The 22,132-nt window shown below is 41.8% G+C and overlaps 1 protein-coding gene across 1 annotated transcript in view; it reads left to right on the forward strand.

Moving 5' to 3' along the window:
* The window catches only part of ZFC3H1 (zinc finger C3H1-type containing), a 54,032-nt gene extending 37,278 nt beyond the window's left edge, over window positions 1–16,754 (forward strand). Inside the window, exons 22-35 of the mRNA XM_075600234.1 lie at window positions 2,893–3,079; window positions 4,399–4,590; window positions 5,946–6,183; window positions 6,749–6,851; window positions 6,929–7,127; window positions 8,350–8,444; window positions 10,053–10,163; window positions 12,251–12,355; window positions 12,448–12,613; window positions 13,088–13,188; window positions 13,650–13,751; window positions 14,225–14,264; window positions 15,570–15,632; window positions 15,764–16,754. Coding sequence (XP_075456349.1) covers window positions 2,893–3,079; window positions 4,399–4,590; window positions 5,946–6,183; window positions 6,749–6,851; window positions 6,929–7,127; window positions 8,350–8,444; window positions 10,053–10,163; window positions 12,251–12,355; window positions 12,448–12,613; window positions 13,088–13,188; window positions 13,650–13,751; window positions 14,225–14,264; window positions 15,570–15,632; window positions 15,764–15,892 — 1,831 coding nt within the window. The 3' untranslated portion in view covers window positions 15,893–16,754. The remainder of the gene's footprint in view (window positions 1–2,892; window positions 3,080–4,398; window positions 4,591–5,945; window positions 6,184–6,748; window positions 6,852–6,928; window positions 7,128–8,349; window positions 8,445–10,052; window positions 10,164–12,250; window positions 12,356–12,447; window positions 12,614–13,087; window positions 13,189–13,649; window positions 13,752–14,224; window positions 14,265–15,569; window positions 15,633–15,763) is intronic.
* The last annotated feature ends 5,378 nt before the right edge of the window (window positions 16,755–22,132 follow it).

The raw sequence follows: 22,132 nt of genomic DNA on the forward strand, positions 1-22,132 counted from the left end.
TCCCAGGTGAAATAGGATATTTGGTCGCGGCCATTTTGCCGCGACTAAATGACCACCAGCATTTGGCCGCAGAGGGATCCTTGGCCGCTGGAACCTCTGCTGGCTGCTTCTTAGTTAAGTTTTAGATCCAAAGCCAGGGTGTGCAGCGCACAGCAATAAGGAGGAGCAGGTCTTGCAGAAAAAATAGTCCTTTATTTAATTCATGGTGTGGGACAACAGCAAACCTTCAACGCGTTTCGTTCAAGGAACTTTATCAAGAAGGTGGTTAATTTAAGGTCTTTTAGAGCGAGGGTTAAACTTGCCTTGGGATACACTTATAGTGCCGGCGACGTCAGGCGGCGGTTGCTGGAAAAATCTAATTGAGATGAATTCCAGCGGTCGCGACCAAGCCGTCACTCCGTCGCATCGCACTTACTATAAGCGCACGCGACGGCGACAATGCATTTGTTTTGACGCGGTATCGCTGTCGCCGGCACTATAAGCGCAGCCTTAGGCCCCGGACATGTTTGGCGCTTGCTTGTGGAAGCGTGCTGACGCGCGCTCCCGCTCAGCACTGAGCCCCTACAGCCGCAATTAGAGCGGCTTTAGTAGGGGCTCACCTGCGCTTCCGCGCGCTTGCGGAAGCGCAGGTCTTAGGGGAATTTTAAATTCCCCCGCTTGCCGGCGAGACAGGCTGGTCACGTGAGCGGTTCGCCCAATGAGGGCGAACCAGCTCCGTGACGTCACTGGCCCGCCCCCAGCCAGTGACACACACGCCCCCGGCTCACCCCCTGACGGCTGCTGACAGCGCGTGCGGTAAGCAACCGCAAGGCCAGGGAAAGCTCCCGCTTTCCCTGCGCCTCAGCGCGCCTCAGCACGCCTCAGCACGCTAGCAGGGACCATGGACTCGGCCTTACAGGGCCAAGTCCCGGCGGCGGGGTGAGTAGCTGCAACGTGCCAGTGGTTATTTGGTCACGAGAGAACGGCCGCAACCAAATGCCCTAGAGACTGTTTCCCAGAGTATAAGAACAGCAGTCAATGTTCCTGGAAGTTCATTTACAAACCAATTTGCACATAGGTTTTGAATTTGGCTGCCTGATGGGTTTCTTGAGACTGCCCCCTGACAAAGCGTATGATGCGAAATGCTTAGAAGGTGTTTTTACCTACCATTGTGACATCACCACTAGTGCCTCCACTTGTCTGCCGATCAGCTGTCCTGCTAGTAGCCGGCGTTTTCACCAGCTGCTGTGCTTGTTTGCGGCACATTCCGTGCTAGGCGGTCGGAAGAAGACCAGCCAGGCACTGCGTCTTGTGTTCCGTGTGTGCGCTGATGTCTTTGTTGTTGTTTGATGTGCGTTTTTAATATTTTGCTACTTCAAATTATAAATGATTTTTGTCCTCACCAGTCTCTTCATTGCGCTCCTTATTTTCATTTTCCAAGTATTGCCCTGTTGATCGAGGGAGGACTTGGAGGAGCAGCAGGAAGACTCTCAAGTCATCTACTGTACATCTGGAATCAGCGAGTGTGATACTCTGTACTTTACAGCTATACATACAACCTGACACGAGGTTGCAGAGATTTCATTTTTTCTCCTTGGCAATGTACTTTTTCAGATATATTCTGTTAAATCAATTTTTTGTCCCTGTAGTATTTGATTTACTTATACTATTAAAGATTATTTTTATTTTCTAATCACATTGCTTATTAGCTATTCTTAGTGAACTTTATTCATTGTTTTCTTGTTACACTGTTGTTGGTATCTCCCATGGTACCTGTGTCCATAAGGCATTTTAGCGCTCCATTTTACTTCTACGTTACTATACAAGACACTGTTGTTCATTTGGGTAACTGAGAACATTATTAGGGGTCTCCCTACCCATCTCTCCATCTCTGGAGAATTCCCTGGTTAGGACTTTGTTTGCGTTTGTATACACGTGCACCTACCACACTTCAATTCAGGTTGAGCAGCTATCTCCTCTCTGTTTTTTTTTCTTCTGTGGTTTAACCAACTTTAACCAACCAAGATCTCGCAGTGAACATATTTGACTGTCAAATTGACTTGGGGTGCATGACTGCACCCTAAAACACATTTACATTCCGCCTTTTGTTGCTGGTCTCTTTAGCACATTTTCAATCAAGTTTTTTACAGTAAGACGAGGTACTGTGTTCATTTGGCTTTAGTGGAGGAGAAAAAAAAGTATGCACAAATTTTCAGAAATGTTATATTCCTGCTTTATGAAGTGAGTCATTGGTAGTGTTTCTAACTTTTTTTTTTTTTAAAGGAACTCTTTAATTGTATGTTCTATAATACTTGGAAACCCCAACCCTCTCCAATAGCGCATCTGCAATCAGATGCATTGTAAGGAACCCCAAACCTCTCTAATGCTGCGTCTGAGATCAGACGTATTGTACAATCTCTTATGTATTTGGTATAATTTTTAAATTACCTGAAAATTGCAGGGAACCCTTTAGGGATGCAAGGTTTCCTAGGAACCCTGGTTGAAAAACACAAAGATATATTTTGTTTAACATAGCTGTGATGTTACTCACTTTGTGCATATTGTTTTAAGATTGCATTACCCCATACCATTTGCTTTCCAGCTTTGGCATTTCTGCATTGCTACTTCTAAAGCAAGTTTATGTAAAGCAATATCAACTTTCTAGAAGTGTTAAGCCAATTGGTTTGTCAATGAATAGTACTTATTGTTAAACCATTTTAGCCTCTTTGGGGCTATTTGTAGCTCTTGATTACAGAATGGCTGTTCATTTGTTTGATTGCACATTTCCAGACCAGTTTCATAGCCAAGCAGCTTATTGTTTCCATCACTGGCACCCAGTGATTGTCTTTTTTTTGCCATACAAAAATGTAAGTAGTAGTATAAAGCGTTTTGTGTTCTTGTTTTTATACACAGCACATCTTCGGAGTGTTTAGATGCCTCTTTAAATGTGTTATCTCGAGCCTTGGAGCATAACCGAGCCAACCCGGAGATATGGTGTCATTACCTCAAACTATTCTCTAAAAGGGGATCAAACGAAGAAGTTAAAGAGATGTGTGAGACCGCTGTAGAATATGCGCCTTCATATCAAATTTGGTGGACTGTGAGTATTGATTAATTGCACGTGTAGTTCGTTCCACGTTATCCAGGCATCTAGTGATCACTTGCTTTTTGTGACCGTACCATAGTTTTTGTAGTCCTCGCTTGTTCAGACGCCTTACCTTCCTACATGTTGTATTTGTCAATTTTTTTTGTATCATTTATTTTTGTGTCGCACTGTGCTTCTGCCTTGTTGTGTGGCAGAAAGCTCAAGCTCAAGTGTCTCATTAGCTGTGGCAAACAGTAGGAGCCCTTCATAGCTTTAACAAAAGGTATTCAAGTCGTGCGTTACGGTTAACTGTGTGCGCGCCTGCAAATTCCAACAGCTTTACAAACACCATAAATGCTACATTAGTTATGTGCCTACAATAAAGGCCAGTTACTGTAATTAAAGATAAATATTCGTGAGCATTAGAAGTTTTAATTGAGTATTTACATTCATGTAGTTTTCATTTTTCTATTGGTTTAGGCTCCGACTATTGTCAGGGTGCTTCAGCAACTGAGCATTATAGATGGGGAAGGGCGTGCCCTGGGGTAGGGGATGAAGCTTGAGAAGAACTGTTCTAGAGTTTGCCCCAACATTAATTTTGTGAGGACGGGGCAAAGCTCTAGTATTCTCATCCCTGAAAATGGGAGTAGCTGGTTTTTTTTTTTTTTTGGGGGTTACTTGGAGAGCTTCGATATAACATACCGGCCTGTTTGCACAAGATTCGTTGAATAAAAGTAATTTTGCACTTTTTAAAAGGTGGAAGTGCTTATCTTTGTAGCGCCATTACTAATCAATCCTATTAAGACATCTTGCCAAGCGTAGCACGCATTCTTTAGGAAAGGGGTAGCAAACTCGGTGCTTGAGCATCAATAGGTCACTTTTTCAGGATATCTCTGCTTCAGCACCGGGGGCACAATTAGATTAAACCCCTGCTTGAGGACCGCTTTGTCTAATACTTTATCTGACACTACGATTCACACTAGATTTCACAGTGGTACTTTGTAGAACTTTTTGTAGAAAGCAGAATGTACATGGCGTTTAATGCTTGTATTCATAGAACTTTTTGTTATGTTTACAAACTTGTTCATTATTGAAGAAGGTAAAAATGTAAACGTTTGGTTACACTTGACTTGATTAATCCCACAATTTTTCTGCGGTATACTGTTTACTCATTGGCAAACCTCTGGAATGATCGCCTGTCCAGATATCTGGTTATCCCTGGCCCCACTACTTGATGTATATCACTGTCTATACCTTACCTATGCCTTACACCATTCTGTTTAATACCACTTAAGTTGAATGTGTTTGTAATATAGATCTTTGTTTCAATACAGTTCCTTAATTTGGAGAATTCCTTTGATGGCAAAGACTCTGTGTGTAACAGAACATTGCAGTACCTGATGGAGAAGGTAGAGGGAGACAAGAGATCAGACCTGCTCTCTCTGCAGCTCTTGGAGACTCTGCTTTATCGGGTGCATCTGAGCCTGTTCACAGGAAGACAGCAAAATGCTTTTGCTCTATTACAGGTAGAGAATGAAACGATCACACGATTATGATGGTCTTTATTTTTATTTTTTCCACAGTCTTTAATTTGGAAGTCTTTTGGAGCAGGGCTGTGCTGATATCACTAGGAGCCCTGACGTACAACAGTTATTCAACTATTCTTTCCCAGCACTTTCTGTGACATAATGGCTGCCTGCAAAATCCGTGCTGACAACTGATTGAATAAGGGCAACACTACTTCAGACGGGCACAGTTCCTTTTATCTATTCTATTGACTACATTACAAGAGTTGTTTACGTCTCAGAAATCACATGACAAAGTAGTTAAATATCTGCTGAATTGGTGAGCTCAACGTTTGAGACGGTTACTCGTGCCCAGAGACGGTTACTCGTGCTCAGAGACGGTTACTCGTGCTCAGAGACGGTTACTCGTGCTCAGAGACGGTTACTCGTGCTCAGAGACGGTTACTCGTGCTGAGAGACGGTTACTCGTGCTGAGAGACGGTTACTCGTGCCCAGAGACGGTTACTCGTGCCCAGAGACGGTTACTCGTGCCCAGAGACGGTTACTCGTGCCCAGAGACGATTACGCGTGCCCAGAGACGGTTACGCGTGCCCAGAGACGGTTACGCGTGCCCAGAGACGGTTACGCGTGCCCAGAGACGGTTACGCGTGCCCAGAGACGGTTACGCGTGCCCAGAGACGGTTACGCGTGCCCAGAGACGGTTACGCGTGCCCAGAGACGGTTACGCGTGCCCAGAGACGGTTACTCGTGCCCAGAGACGGTTACGCGTGCCCAGAGACGGTTACTCGTGCCCAGAGACGGTTACTCGTGCCCAGAGACGGTTACTCGTGCCCAGAGACGGTTACTCGTGCCCAGAGACGGTTACTCGTGCCCAGAGACGGTTACTCGTGCCCAGAGACGGTTACTCGTGCCCAGAGACAGTTACTCGTGCTAAGACGGTTACTCGTGCTCAGAGACGCATAGTTAAGGTAATGAGGATGTTATGTAAAATCAGAGAATTGCTGCAAGACTTAACCCTTAAGCTGCCCTTGGGATGTACCCTGTATATGAAAAAATGCTAGCAGTGTAGGGAATGTCTTTATTTTGCTTGTTCTCTAGGAGATCGCGTTCACTGCTTCACCAAATCTGCTCCGAAAAGAAGACGCTCCGCTTATGCTCTCATCACTGGGGCCATGGCTTAGATCATGTGACCGTCTTGTCTGGTTGCTATTTCATCATTTATTTCAGTCCTTGTTTTAATAACTTTTACCATATTTTCCGTTAGGAAGTGTTGTTTCAGTTAGTTTCCCATAAACTTTAATCTTTACCTTTCTCCTTAATGCCTTTACAGTTTTTTATTTTTATGTGCTTTACAGAATGCTTTAAAGTCTCCTAACGAGAGGAGCCTAGGAGATCACCTTACCCCCCAGGATCGCTGTTTAGCATGGCTTTCTTACATACACCTGATTGAGTTCAGTAGCCTTCCTGCTAAATTCTATGATCCAGCAAATGCAAACCCCTCAAGGATAGTTAACAAGGAGCCTTTTTTATTACCTTGGCTGAATTCCCAAAGTGTAATGACTGACCCCGGAATGCTGCTTGCTCTATTTGAAGGTTTGTCATAAAAACTCTCATTGGCATATGTACTCCAATCTTATAGAGTTCTACATAGTGTTCTCTTCCACTCCTTTTATTTAGTTTTCATTACTTTGAACGTTACTGATGTCTCTGATTTAATTTCATGTAACTATCCCAGGTGAAACACTTCTTAGAAATGCATAGATTGTTTGTTTTTGTCCCTTTACTGGTAACTACTCCCAATAAGCTTTTTTAGCTTTTCGAAGTCCACTAAATGGGTGTTATTCAGTACTTTGCTGCCTCAGTGTTTGTTTTATTCACCATAGTTCACTTCTGTGAAAAGATCATAAGTTACACTGCAGCAGTGTTCAGAGAAACTGATGTATCAACTGGCCACTCATTGGGAAAATAGTAATTGCTGCAGTGGGCTTGATACGTGAAACGGGGGATGTGATGTTCCCTATATTCCCTCAACTCAATTGCTACCAGGGCCCGGCAGCTAATTGCAAAGCAAAGGGCGTGAAGCCAAAACTACTGTACATTTTAGGCTCAATATTTGCATTACATTTTGTATTTCCTTTTTTTTTTTTTTTAACATTAGCTGCCGTATCGTCATGCTCTGAAGGCTTGAGTGCCAAGGAAAGAATAGACATTTGTCTTCCACTTTATAAAAATATGATTGCTTTACAACAACTTCTTGACAGGTAAGGATTGAGTAACATATTGTCCGTTTACAGGTAATAGATCATATGTTTAATACCAGCCTCTGGTTCTGTTTAAGGTGTGGTGCAGCAGTGGAGCTCTGTAAGCAGTTGTTGGAGTCTTCTAGTACGAACTGTGAGATATTAGAAGCCTTGTGCTCAGTATTCTTGAAGATGAAGCAACCTGAAAATGCCACCGATGTTTGGCTCACTGCATTTAGGAATAATTTAGAGAATGCCCAGATTTTCTATCATGTCATCAAGTTCCTAGTTGCACAGGTAAACAATTCAAAATGGGGTGAAAAATGGTACGTTGCATTTTGAAAGCAGCAATCCCGGCTGCTTATTTTTTTTAAATTTCGTCTCCCAGAGGTGATCTGTGGTCCCCAGACTTCCTGGGACTCCCTGGTTCTGGAGATATTTTAATATTTTTGTTGATGACCTGTTTTGAGACCAAGCCAAAATTGCGACAGACATGGGTGGTCTGGCTCGCCAATAGAAAGCAATGATGTCACAGCATATGTTTCCCCAGGGGACTCCCAGGTTCAGGTAAGATTTACAGCAACAAAAAAATCCATGTACCTGGGATTGCTGCTTTAATCAGATTGTAAATGTTGCTTTACCCCAGAATTCTGTTTTGTAGATATTTCATTTATGTAAAATGCCCCTCATACATATAGACCTCCTATAAGCACTTTCTTTCAATTCTGTCATGAATATCTGTGTGTTGAGAATAGTTTTCTAGATTGTCCTGGTTGTATTTGTGGTCTGTCCATGCTTAGCCTTGAACACCGTGTGATATTTATCAGGAGGAGAAGCTATGTAGAGGGTCCAGTAACGTGTTGGGTTTTTATGTTCTAGTACAGGGGGGGGGCGCGGCGGTTACAGAGGCCCCTCACTCTTCCGCAAAGGCAGAGGCGTGAGGTCTCTAACTTCTCTTACCTGCTCTTCAGCGACTCGTTGCCATGACAATGTGGGGTTAAATGGCAACGCGCCACCATATGACGCTGCCGAAGCCAGAGAGCAGGTAAAGGGGGAAGCTGGGGAGTTGTGGCTATCCTCAGTATTACTGAATGGCAACATTTTCGTTTTCATGCTCTGAGTTTGCCCCATTTTGAAGTCTAAAAGTCAAACAAGATGTTACCCCTTCACAGTGAGATGCATGTGCACGTTGGCACAGGGTTCCATGTACTTTTTGAAAACTGCTGCAAGATTCATCTACTTGGGTCATGAAAATTAATGGCTCTGTACTTTAGATGACCACAGCAAAGTCATCTGTATCCAATTGCCATGGGGCATGTGTTCAATTACAGCTGACAGTCTTAGGATTTTGTAAGGGGGAAATCCTAGCTCATGTAGAATAATACTTGCCATTAAATCAGTGGTTACTTAGGAATAGAATAAATAAAATAGATTTAGATATTTTTTTTAGTGTAGAGCATCTGCATTTATTTTTGCTGAACTTTCCTGTTGTCTCTAAATCTTTACTTTTATTTTGCAGGGATGTTTAGATTGCATTCCTTCCTTAATGGAAGAGTTTGTAATGTCATTATTTAATGATCTTGATGAGGACCATAATCCAAAAGACCTCCTGAGGTAGGTTTTACAGCTCTGTATGTTGTCTTTCATCTGTTGGAACATTTTACATTTCTGTGGTTGTGTTGTACATATGACTTGCAGTTTTAGCCACGTGGTGTGTGTGTCTTTAATTTTTCAGAAACCCTTCAAGGCTCCGTCAAAAAAAAATTAAACAATGTGTAATGCACCATGAGCTTTAATTCCATAATTCAGTCATGCAAGTTACTTTTGGTCTGTTGCATTATTTTCTAGTTCCTGTATGGTTGTTTTCATGTATTGTATATGGTACTGTGCTATAAATTCTGGTTCGTGACCCATTACATTTTTTTTTCACACCAGCACAGAGCCAAGTTATAGCTATCAAATTAGCAAGGAAACCTTTCAAGTTTTGCAAAACTGCATGTACCATAGCTCTGGCTGGAAAGGGCATACTTATGGAAACTTTGAATGTAACAATTCTTTTAGATTCTTGTTTTCCTTGTACAGTAATTGGCAGCACTGTCCTAGTCCAAGTTCTACAACATAACCTGCAGATCTGCCAACGCCCGTTTTTGCATTTCTTTTTTTGTGGTGCTGTCCTATATCTGGGCAGGATTTCTTTTATAGCTGTAGCCATATTTCATTGTCCTTTTTCAGAACAGCGTTTTCATAACAGTACTGGAAAGACAGATCTGTTGGTCTCTGCATTATCAATGTAAATAAGCTCATGAGGGGATATTTTATTTATAAGCTGAACAGAAGCACTTATAGTGCTGGTGACACAACCATTGACGTCATCCGTCGCCACCCGCGAAAGTTATATTTAGGTTTTCCACGACTGTCACCTGCGACGTCACGAAAGGGGGCGGTTCACGAAAGGGGGCGGGCCACTGTGATAGGTTTAGAGACTGTCATGTGGCGACTGTCTGTAAAAAATCAAATAGACCCGGCTACAATTTTAATTTTTTTGCCGCTCCGTCGCGCTTACTATAAGCGCTTGCGACGGAGTCAATGTATTTGATTTGGAGCGCCGTCACAAGGCACTATAAGCGCAGCCGTAGAAGTGTCAGTCTTTGAACACTGTTAAGCAGTCTCAAACAGCACATGCATGTTCCACTCTATCCAGTCAGCATACAGTAGCTTTAGGTTGAGTTGTACTTGTTTAGAAAGTAAACTTGCATAATGCAGATTCAGTTATGATTTCTTCTAGATTGCATATCTGCTGCTTTCTTGAATACTATGTGCTGGAATAAGCCTGCTGGTATCAGGAAATATTGAACGCCTAAATGGGTTGATCTCAGCCTTGCTTTAGTGACTAAAGTTGTACAGGATTACTTTCCACATTGCTGAATATAATAAAAGCAGCAATCCCTTACCACTCCCCAACCCTGTCCCTTCCCCCATGTTGTGTTTTTTTTTTTTTTTTTCAATAACTGCTCAAAAATAAAAACAAAAGGGCCCCAGAACGGGGCTGTTGCGGATGTCGGGGAATCACCATGTTAGACCATTCAGGTAAGATTCAGCAAAAAAATAACACCAGTAGCGGGCATTGCTGCTTTAAAGATAAAGAATCAAACCTGTAGTTCTAATATTTCAATATGTGGTGTAACAAGTAACACAAATGTTGTTGCATGTTTTTCATTTCAGGTACATCTTGAATTTCTCAATACCATTGAATTTTAAAGCACCAACATTTAAAGCAGGTGGCTCTCATGACAATTTAAGGTCACAAACCCCATACTTCTGGCTTGTACTCTGGTGAGCTTTTCTTTTTAGTTTTAACTTTTCCATCTGTTAATATCGTACGCTTATAAATCATGCTGTGCTTCACTAATGCATAAAGAAAAAGGACATTAGGAAGCCTTCTGTGAAAAGCAGTTTATCAATGCTTTACCATCCCAGGCAACAGAGCAACAAAATGTTTCTTTGCATCAATTCAGATGTTTGTGCAGTAAACTGGGTGCACTCAGGCAGGTGTGTGGTCGCGTTCAGGTGACCAAGGAAGAAAATATTGTCACGGCATACCAAAAATTAGTGTAAGGAATCTACTCGCTCCTCTATTAGGAGGAATGCAGGACCCTTAATTCGGGATATATTTCATGCCCTGTATCAGGTGATGATTCTTTAAATAGCATTTTGGTGTACCTCGAGCATTTTTTCTTTTTTTTTGATCAGGGTACAAGGTAACAAACCAATCTGTCCAGTGTTTGTAATTTGATTGGTTACTGATGTTTTTATTGAAAGCTCTGTAGACCGTAGACCATTAAAACATTAAAGTATAATGTTGGGTGGAAATGGTGATTTTTGGTGACTACTAAATAATCCATATTTGCTGTGGGTAAGGTATTGCCAGAGTTTAGGAGCCAGGCAAAGTGTGTGTGTGTGTGTGTGTGTGTGTGTGTCTACACATACACATGTGTGTGTGTGTCTACACATACACGTGTGTGTCTACACATATACACGTGTGTGTGTCTACACATATACACGTGTGTGTGTGTGTCTACACATATACACGTGTGTGTGTGTCTACACATATACACGTGTGTGTGTGTCTACACATATACACGTGTGTGTGTGTCTACACATATACACGTGTGTGTGTGTCTACACATATACACGTGTGTGTGTGTCTACACATATACACGTGTGTGTGTGTCTACACATATACACGTGTGTGTGTGTGTCTACACATATACACGTGTGTGTGTGTGTCTACACATATACACGTGTGTGTGTGTGTGTGTGTGTACGCATATACACGCGTGTGTGTGTCTACACATATACACGTGTGTGTGTGTGTCTACATATACACGTGTGTGTGTGTGTCTACACATATACACGTGTGTGTGTGTGTGTCTACACATATACACGTGTGTGTGTGTGTGTGTGTGTCTACACATATACACGCGTGTGTGTGTCTACACATATACACGCGTGTGTGTGTCTACACATATACACGCGTGTGTGTGTCTACACATATATACGTATATATACGTGTGTGTGTGTCTACACATATATACGTATATATACGTGTGTGTGTGTGTCTACACATATACGTACGTGTGTGTCTACACATATACGTACGTGTGTGTCTACACATATACGTACGTGTGTGTCTACACATATACACGCGTGTGTGTCTACACATATACACGCGGGTGTGTCTACACATATACACGCGTGTGTGTCTACACATATACGCGTGTGTGTCTACACATATACACGTGTGTGTGTCTACGTGTGTGTCTACACATATACTCGTGTGTGTGTGTCTACACATATACACGCGTGTGTGTGTCTACACATATACACGCGTGTGTGTGTGACTACACATATACGCGTGTGTGTGTGACTACACATATACGCGTGCGTGTGTGTGACTACACATATACGCGTGCGTGTGTGTGTGACTACACATATACGCGTGCGTCTGTGTGTGACTACACATATACGCGTGCGTCTGTGTGTGACTACACATATACGCGTGCGTCTGTGTGTGACTACACATATACGCGTGCGTCTGTGTGTGACTACACATATACGCGTGCGTCTGTGTGTGACTACACATATACGCGTGCGTCTGTGTGTGACTACACATATACGCGTGCGTCTGTGTGTGACTACACATATACGCGTGCGTCTGTGTGTGACTACACATATACGCGTGCGTCTGTGTGTGACTACACATATACGCGTGCGTCTGTGTGTGTCTACACATATACGCGTGCGTCTGTGTGTCTACACATATACGCGTGCGTGCGTGTCTACACATATACGCGTGCGTGTGTGTGTGTCTACATGCACACGCACCAATTAATACATGACTGTGCCCTTCTTGTTAACAGTTTGTGGCAGTCTCTTAGCTCGAGCAGTGGAGAAGCAGCAGATGCATATGAAGCAGCATTGGGGGCTGTAATGCAACAAGATGTGCTCCAGAAACTTTGGATGGAGTAAGTATTAACTTTATATATTTGCGCGTTAAAACGGACATGGGTCCACATGTAAAATGCCACCATGTTTATTTACTACGTTTTCTTTTCAGTTATCTTGTCTTTACTAACAGCAAAATCATGGGATCCAAAAATAAAGTTCAAGAGATGAAGCATTTTACGGATTTAGTTAACAGATGTCTGATGACTGTTCCTACACGTCATCCCACTCTTTTTAGCACTGCCGAGTACTGGACCAATTACGAGTTTCACAATTCGGTAAGGGGATCCCCAAATAATATTGCATACCACAGGTGAACTCCAAAGTGTTTTACCGTAAATTGTCTTTCTTGCCTCATTAGAGATTTCTATGTATAAATGGTCGTCCTTCATGTAGAAGGATGACCTCCTTTGAGATACCACGCATAGTCACAGTATTTATACACGAGTGGCTTTTTTCTGGCATTTTAATGAGCTCCTCCTTCATGGACTCCAATATTCACTGGACTGGCTCCTTTTGCTAAAATGGAAAATCCTAAAAGTAAAGATTTTGGGTATGAAGAACAAATTACAAATTGTTGGTCTTGTTGTTCATGTAGCATCATACTGTCATCATACTGTCACCAGAGCATCTTTTATATCGCAATATATTACTCAGTATGAATTTCACATTGACTGGTTACTGATCATTTTCTGTAATAAAGAATTTCGGGGCACTTTGGATTGCACTAATTTGTCATCGGCATTTTTCAGGTTATTTACTTTTATTTGAGTTGTGTTCCAAAGGCACAGCATTCCAGAATATTGGAGCGCTTTTCTTCCACGATGCCTGCAAATCCTGGACTTGCGCTCAGGTGAGCCATAGTTTACTATTCTATTTTTTCTCTGTCTGATTTTGGAAGACTTGTATTCACTGACTGCCCCACACCTCCTGGAATGCCCTTCCCCCTCAATACCCGACTAGCACCCTCTCTATCCACCTTACAGACGCTTGCTTAAAGAAGCATATGAGTAGCACCGTGGCTAATACTATGCACCTGATACTTAAAGCTTGGCCCCCTGCAGACGCACTTGACAGAATGCCCTCCTACTGTCTCTGTACGTTCTTTTTACCAATTAGATTGTTAGCTCCTCGGAGCAGGGACTCCTCTTCCACAATGTTACATTTGTCTGAAGCACATATTCCCATGATCTGTTATTTGTATTATTTGTTATTTCTGATTGTCAAGTGTATTACTTCTGTGAAGCGCTATATAAATAAAGACATGCATACATATATTTTTCAGCCTTACCTGTCATAATTGATACTTTTCAGGGTACTTCAACAAGAATTGGATGAGAACAATATTCAGACTGTGAAAATGCAATCCAAGATGTTTACATATAACATCCCAATGTGCCTGCCCATCTGGAAAATGTAATGTACAAAATCCTTACCTATCATTTTTTTTGTAAATTGTGTAGTATGCAGGTAAAGCTAATCAAGCATTTTGCATGAAAATAAGAAATCTCCTGGAATGGGAGTACTAGCAGTACATTGAAGACACGAGAACTAAATGGGTAAACAATTGCCGGTCATATGTTTGACAATAATTCGCAGATGTGCAGGAAAGTGAATGTATAAACTTTGCATTGATGTATTGCATCCTTATTGATGTGTATTTGCTTTGGCATTTTGTTTTCTCAACAGATTACACTGCAGTACTTTACTCTGATACTTCATGTATTACTGCTCCAAGATTAAGGATCAGTTTTTGTTTTTTTTACATTTAGGTCTGTTCTGTGAAACGCAGAGTTCATTGTACTGTTACCCTGAAGCATGTTTTCATGCAATCGGTGCAAACATCTTAACATGTCATTTTTACTTTCCTTTATTCCTTTTCTCCTTAGAGCCATCACAGTGGAAACTTTCTTAAAAGGACATAAAGAGGTAAGCCTTTCTCTCCACGCATTAGAAAATTATATTGATTAAAAAAAACCATATGTTGAGGAACAAAAAAGAAATCCTATATATTTTTTTTATTATACTTTGATTCATTTATAGTTGACAGCTTCTATTGTATATTTGTAGTGATACTTGTCTTGATTTCATTTATCCTCAGTTTAACTAGTTGCATTTTGTTTTTGTTCTCTCCCCCTCTCTCCTCCTCCCCTCTCTTTCCTCCCCACCCCCTATCTCGCTCTCCTCCCCACCCCCCCCTCTCGCTCTCCTCCCCACCCCCCCCCTCTCGCTCTCCTCCCCACCCCCCTCTCTCCTCCCCACCCCCCCCTCTCGCTCTCCTCTCCACCCCTCTCGCTCTCCTCCCCACCCACCCCCTCTCGCTCTCCTCCCCACCCACCCCCTCTCGCTCTCCTCCCCACCCACCCCCTCTCGCTCTCCTCCCCACCAACCCCCTCTCGCTCTCCTCCCCACCCACCCTCTCTCGCTCTCCTCCCCCCCCCTCTCTCTCTCTCTCCTCCTCTCTCCCTCTCCCTCACTCCTCACCCCCCCTCTCTCTCACTCCTCCCCCCCTCTCTCTCTCCTCCTCTCTCACTCCTCCCCCCTCTCTCTCTCTCACTCCTCACCCCCCCACTCTCTCTCCTCACCCCCCCTCTCTCTCCTCCCCCCTCTCTCTCTCACTCCTCCCCCCTCTCTCTCTCTCACTCCTCCCCCTCTCTCTCACTCCTCCTCCCCTCTCTCTCTCTCCTCCCCTCTCTTTCTCTCCTCCCCTCTCTTTCTCTCCTCCCCTCTCTTCTCTGTCTCTCTCCTCCCCTCTTCTCTCTCTCTCCTCCCCTCTCTTCTCTTCTCTCTCTCTCTGCTCCCCTTTCTTCTCTATCCTCCCCTCTCTTCTCTCTCTCCTCCCCTCTCTTCTCTCTCTCTCTCCTCCCCTCTCTTCTCTCTCGCTCTCTTCTCTCTCGCTCTCTTCTCTCTCTCGCTCTCTTCTCTCTCTCGCTCTCTTCTCTCTCTCGCTCTCTTCTCTCTCTCGCTCTCTTCTCTCTCTCGCTCTCTTCTCTCTCGCTCTCTTCTCTCTCTCGCTCTCTTCTCTCTCTCGCTCTCTTCTCTCTCTCGCTCTCTTCTCTCTCTCGCTCTCTCTCTCTCCTCCCCTCTCTCTCCTCCCCTCTCTCTCCTCCCCTCTCTCTCGCTCTCTTCTCTCTCGCTCTCTTCTCTCTCGCTCTCTTCTCTCTCGCTCTCTTCTCTCTCGCTCTTCTCCCCACCCCCCTCTCTCTCCTCCCTGAAATGCACCCTAATATGCAGGTCCATCACCTGTATCAAAGAGCTCTTCAGAAGTTACCTCTGTGTGCTGCACTCTGGAAAGATGTAATGTTTTCACCTGTTCTTTTTATTTTGTAATATGGGAGTTTGCGTTTGATTTCTGTTTGCCATATCCATAGATGTGGTGCTTCTCAGACTATGGCCTAATCATTTGTCTGCTTCCCCATCTTTTGCAGCAACTCTTGTTTGAATCATCAGGAGGAGGTAAAACTGATAACCTGAGAAAACTAGTTTCCAAGTGCCAAGAGGTTGGAGTCAGCCTAGATGAGCTCTTAAATTTAAACACAGAAAGCAGGAATCACTGAACACTGGGTGCAGTCAGTCCAAATCCTATTAATAGTTGCCAAAATGATCAAGATTAGGCTGATCCCTTCATTTAAGTCTGTGCCAGGCAGACCTATCACGATTCAACAATGCTTTCTGTAACCCGGAAAACCAATACACACTGCCCTTCTTAAACTGGAGAAATTAATTCCAAATTCTGGCCTGCTTCGGGGCCCAGCAAGATTCTCTTTGCATCATGTACGTAAGTATAGTCCATGAAAGTGACTGCTGTCTTATTGTTTGTCTGTGTTTTATTCTCCTTCTCCCATCCATTTATTTTGCGATCCCTGTTTTTGTTGTGCTGTTTCTAACTCGCTTGACTCTCTCTGATGCCTGTTAGACAGTCTGTCTGGGATTAGTAATGGAGGCTGCTGTTTACAGTAGACAAGCAAGCAGTCTCTGATTCAAAATCCTATACAATTTGGTCAGGTTACCCTTTTTAAAAAGAGGTGGGGGAGAAACATTTTGAGATTCTTCGTTACAGGAATTAAAGCAAATAGCAGCAGGTCTCTAGCTGCCAAGGCCGTCAGTCTGCTAGGTGCACTTGAGGGGCTTTTTATTTTGTTTTGTTTTTTGTTTCACATTTCTGAATTCTGGACTCTCAGCTGAGACTGTTAAACTTGAAGAGTAAAGATACTATTGCAAATGCCAGTGCATCAGAACCGAAGAGTGGTCAAATATGTGCAATTTTTCTTTGTGAAGAAGTTTAATTTATAATAAAGTTTAACAGTTTAAAGAACGGTATATAATGAAAATGTTTTGCATCAAAATACTACCCTGTGTAGTATTACAGCTGTTTATACAAACCTATTTTAAATATAATTACATTTTTTTAAATGAAAATGCGTCTTTGATTTATTTGTGTGAACAATTTGTGTTTGTAATATCCTGAAAAGAAATATACATGACGAGCCATGCTTTATTCAGTGACACTCCTTTTATCTGGTCTCTTAGAAAGTAAACACTTCTAGTAAAGCTTACAATGGTAGTTTTAGGTTACGTTAACACTAGTCATGACAATGGTGCTCCAACTGTTGGTGAAAGTTTTGTGGACGTGAATAACTTCTCTATGTAACCAGCAACCAACAAAGCTGTTCCTATTAAAATTGGCTTTCTTGCAAGTATGCAACACGGCATTTCCAATATGAACAAACCAGTGTGCAAGCAGCATTGGATATTAAAGGAGAGGGAGTTGTAAAAACTCCATGGATATATTTAACTTTGTTGGCATGTCTAGTTCTTTACATGTGTAAACATCTACATTTGTCATTGCCTGGTCTGCAGTTTCCCTGAAGGAGATGGGAAAGAAGAAAGTATATTTGTCCTATCCACAGAATGAAGCTGTAGATGTGTCCGACCAGGATTTTCAGGCCACCCCTGTTTATTTATCTGCCAATTAGGCAGACTAAAATAATCACTTAAATACTTTGCATCATTGCACATAAAGTGTGCTACAACAATATACCCCACTGCTATAGGCTTTTTCCTTTCACTAGTTTGCCACAGACTTAAACGGTTGTTTCTGAATTATAGTAACAACTTCAGATTAATTCTCATCTTTGGCTTTCCACTTCAGTGATACCCACTTTACATACCAAGTACTATGCTAAAAGTAGAATCTCCTATTTCTAAACTTTCATTTCAATAGCTGTTTGTAGGTGTTTCAATTTTTACATCTGTGCTGTAAAGATTGAGTTCCCATTCAACATATAGTGCACTAAGATTAATATTTTAAGTGTGCACAAACTAGTGCATTTTAGAGAGTTGACCTATGAATTTATAACAGTGTGGGACCATGCAAATGTTTTTAATAATTAAGTTATCTATTCTCACAAGGTAATGTACATGGGGATGTGGGATTTTTCTTTTTGGTGGATTAAACTTCTGTAAATACAAACTGACTAAATCTTGGCTTAACCAATAGCTATAACCACTTAGTCATACTTCAAAGAGAATTCCGAGAAGTCAGAAAAATGTTCTAAGAATATCATGTCTTTTTGTCAATCTAAAGTCCATACTGCTGACAGGCTTATATTGCAAGAGAATCCTCCTTAACCAACAATTCTAATAACGCAGCTGTATGGGATAAATATTTTCCCTGGCTAGGCAAAATGCCATTCATGCGTTCTGAAAGTGTGAGGTATGTTTTAATGGTTGAGCATGTAAAATCACACTTGAAAAAGGACACTTTCCTGTCTGAAGCGGTTAATAGTTCTGTTTCGCTAATTTGCAGATGTAACACTCCTCACACAGTTTGAAATAACTATAGGTTAACGATTAAGATTTAGAAAAAGTATTTGTGTTGCTATGAGGCATTTTCAGGTAAGACATTTTTGAAAAATAAAGATAATTAAATAGGAAACGTGATTTATGCATCGCTCATGTGAGCACCAGTAGATGTGATGACCAAGTATTCTCAATGTCGTCTTTTTAAAATTGGTTTAATGCACAGAACCCATACTCTACTAACAGAAACATTAGTCCCAGATCCAAAACAACATTCCCCAGTATTAAAGTACAAATGGAAGAAATACGGCTATAGCAGCTGTTATTGTTTTCTGAGATGTTTCTGCGCCATTTATTCCTAGCAGTTCTGAAATCTACTGGGATATGCTGAGTGTTTTGGGAGTGCTGCTCACTCAGTCTTCACTCTTCACTCTGTTCTGTCATCCAAAAATAATTCCCTTAGAAAGAATTCTACAAAGTACAATAATTAAATTGGTATTCACAAATAGAAGGTATTGACTAGGCCGTCTGGCACTTCTGGTCCCCAAAAACACTTGTCACTTTCATTTAATGCTGGACTGAGTTTTAATGGCATGGGTCCTTAGGCCGCCCGGCGCTCCTAGTCCCGTGACCAAAGTGCGGCAATCTGCCTGGCGGTGAGTTGTGGTGATGAACCGCCGGCAGCGCTTTGATCACGGTCAAAGGACCTAAACCCCAGATTTTCAGGATATCCTTGCTTCAGCACAGGTAGCTGAGTTGTTGACTAAGCCACTGATTGTCACCTGTGGTGAAGCAGGGATATCATGAAAACCTGACCTGTTGGTGGTACTTCAGGACTGGAGTTGGCCACCCTTGCCCTAAATACTGAAGACATACCTGTGGTCCTGGCCCATTTGGTGCTATAATCCTATGTTAAGAATTAACATCACCAATTTGTTTTGACAACCATGAGGAAAGACCGGCAGCCATGGATTGGTCTAGGAGCTTTTGAGCCATGGTCGGTTGGCCAGACTGAGCAACCTGTGCTGAAGCTGGGATATCCTGAAAACCTGACCTGTTGGTGGCCCTTCTGGACTAGAGTTGGCCACCATTGGTTTGGGGCCTACTTTTTTTATTTTTTAGATAGAGTAAATATACATTACTGTAATAATGTTGCTCATGAAATTGAGCATGAATGTTGGATATAAATAATAGATTATCCACCGCAACATTTCCTAGCTACTTCTGATTTTATTCAAGTTTTTATTTAAAAAGTCTTAAAGCCTTGCAGTAGTGTTCCCGAGGCAACTCCTGTTCAGTCTTATTTTCTCTATTCCACCAGGAAGCACAGTGCTGCTTTTCACACGGAGTACAAAGGGTCTTCTAAGAACACATGTCTCCTCTTAATCTTGGATAAGGTTCTATGAGATTGTGTAATATCACTAAGAGAGGAGGGGACTTAGCATCCATATTTGTTTAGATGTCTTTTTTTTTTAATTTTAGGTATAAAATACACTATCAAAAACAAAATCCCAAGAGCAAGGAAGAAGCACGTGAAAACACAGTAGTGGGAAGAAATAATAAATAAAAAGTAAACCTGCCGACAGAACAGCATCTTTAACTTGATAATTGGGTATAAAAGATGCTCAAAACAACAACAATCTCCCCCCTCCCTTTTAGATTGCTTTAACAAAATGTTAACGGGGTGGTCCTCAACTGCTCAATTGATTAGCTCCATGGATCCTCAAGTTCTTGAGCTACATTACATTTTAGTTGATTATCTGCCCAAATCAGCCTTGGTCCCACAGGCCAATAGAAAGTGACATGATACTTTAATAAGGCAAAGGTTATTTCTTCCAACAGTGCTTAGGTCTTGCACACACACAAAAGGTGCGAACCGGATAATCCAATAAAAGTTATCATCTTTTGCCTGATACTGGTCATGAAAACATTGTGGTACCAAGACAAAAAGGAAGAAACGTGTGTTGCTCTTGTTTCACTAGAAAGAAAACTGACTGAAGGGAACTGCTATTGCAGTGGTTTTCAACTTTTTAAAAAAATTTTTTTTTTGGTTAAGGAACCCTATGAAATTCTGAGGAACCCTCAACCCTCTCTAATAGCGTGTCTTAGATCAGATGCATTGTAAGGAACCCAACCCTCTCTAATAGCGTGTCTTAGATCAGATGCATTGTAAGGAACCCAACCCTCTCTAATAGCGTGTCTTAGATCAGATGCATTGTAAGGAACCCAACCCTCTCTAATAGTGTGTCTGATATCAGATGCATTGTAAGGAACCCCAACCCTCTCTAATAGCGTGTCTTAGATCAGATGCATTGTAAGGAACCCAACCCTCTCTAATAGTGTGTCTGATATCAGATGCATTGTAAGGAACCCAACCCTCTCTAATAGTGCGTCTGATATCAGATGCATTGTAAGGAACCCAACCCTCTCTAATAGTGTGTCTAAGATCAGATGCATTGTAAGGAACCCCAACCCTCTCTAATAGCGCGTCTGAGATCAGATGCATTGTAAGGACCCCAACCCTCTCTAATAGTGTGTCTGAGATCAGATGCGTTGAAAATTCTTCTGTATCTGATACAATTTTCAAATCACCAGAAAATTGAAGGGAACCCTTTAGGAATGCCCGGGGGACCCAAGGCTTCCTAGGAACCCCTGTTGAAAAACATTGTGCTAGAGACTTAATTGTACAAAAACCTTCAATATGACACTATTACCTGAGTGTGATTAAAGAAGACATCTGGAATTCTCAAGAAGTAATGTGGAAGTGTAAAGACACTAGTTGAGCCTCAAGGCACATAACCAAGAATTTTGATTGGGCTGAATAAAGCCATTATCTATTGGCACACGATTCCAACCCTCATGAAACATTATCCGGGGCATCTGCTCTTATAGTTTCAGCATGGAATAAAATAGTCGTGTTTTTTTCCCCAGAACATTAAGAAGCTCTTTGAAATATAACAAAACCTAGTTTAACAACCAAATTGCCACTTAAAATATTGACAGACATTATTGGCAGGGCATGAAGCAGCAGCTAAGAGCACACAAAGTCAAAGGGAAAATAGGCTTGTATTAGTCAGAAGGCTTCTATTCTACTGAAGGATAGAATGAGTATTTTTGCAAGAATTTTCTATTTCCAACCACTTTAAAAACGTGAAAGATGCATGCTACATAAATAAATAATGTAACCAAATTAAATTTACTCTCATTATGTAAACCTTAGAATATTTACATTAATACGTAGGTATATGTTGCTGTTCTTGAAAAACAAACAAATCCAGAGTTCTAGTATCTACTGTATAAAATAAGTAAAATGATACCAACAATGGTGTGTATATTGGCATTATGCAAGCTATAGGGCTCATATCCATTGCGATGGAATCTCTCTGTGATGAGAACAGTTTTTATCCACTCTCAGCGCTTGTTCCCATTTATGAAGCTGCAAAAATGGGTTCCATCTGTGGCTGTGATCTGATGACATGGACAGCTGTCAGTATATAACTGGATTTGAACTAAAAACAAATTCTTTCAAGGTGACCAAATATCTTCCAGATGGTAATGATTTTTGTTCCATGCACAAGAGAAAATAAATCTTTATCTTTTAGCCATATTCCAGTTAACTAGGCTTATATAGGCTAGCAGAGGCTTGGGACTTATTTTTAAACAAATGTAATTACTACTGAGGACTGTAAGCCCATTCACTTCAACAGTAACTATGACCGGAGGTAAGAACAGCATACTTTTGTGAATAAGCCCCTTTAGGTTGCAAACAATGAATGTAGTCTGTGGTACATGGATGTGTGTGGTACTGTACATGGGTGTAGTTTTTTTTTGTTTGATTCTCACCTGTTTATTATGTGCACTCGCTGTGATCTGAGCCAAATCACATTAACTTGCTCTGCCACAATTTAAATGCTTGTAATTGGAAAGTATTTGCAGTATATAAGCATTTATGTTTCACATATTAGGAGACTGGTTACCAGACATTTCACTCAAGG

The sequence above is a fragment of the Ascaphus truei genome, chromosome 5 (genome assembly GCF_040206685.1).
Source record: "Ascaphus truei isolate aAscTru1 chromosome 5, aAscTru1.hap1, whole genome shotgun sequence".
Classification (NCBI taxonomy): domain Eukaryota; kingdom Metazoa; phylum Chordata; class Amphibia; order Anura; family Ascaphidae; genus Ascaphus; species Ascaphus truei.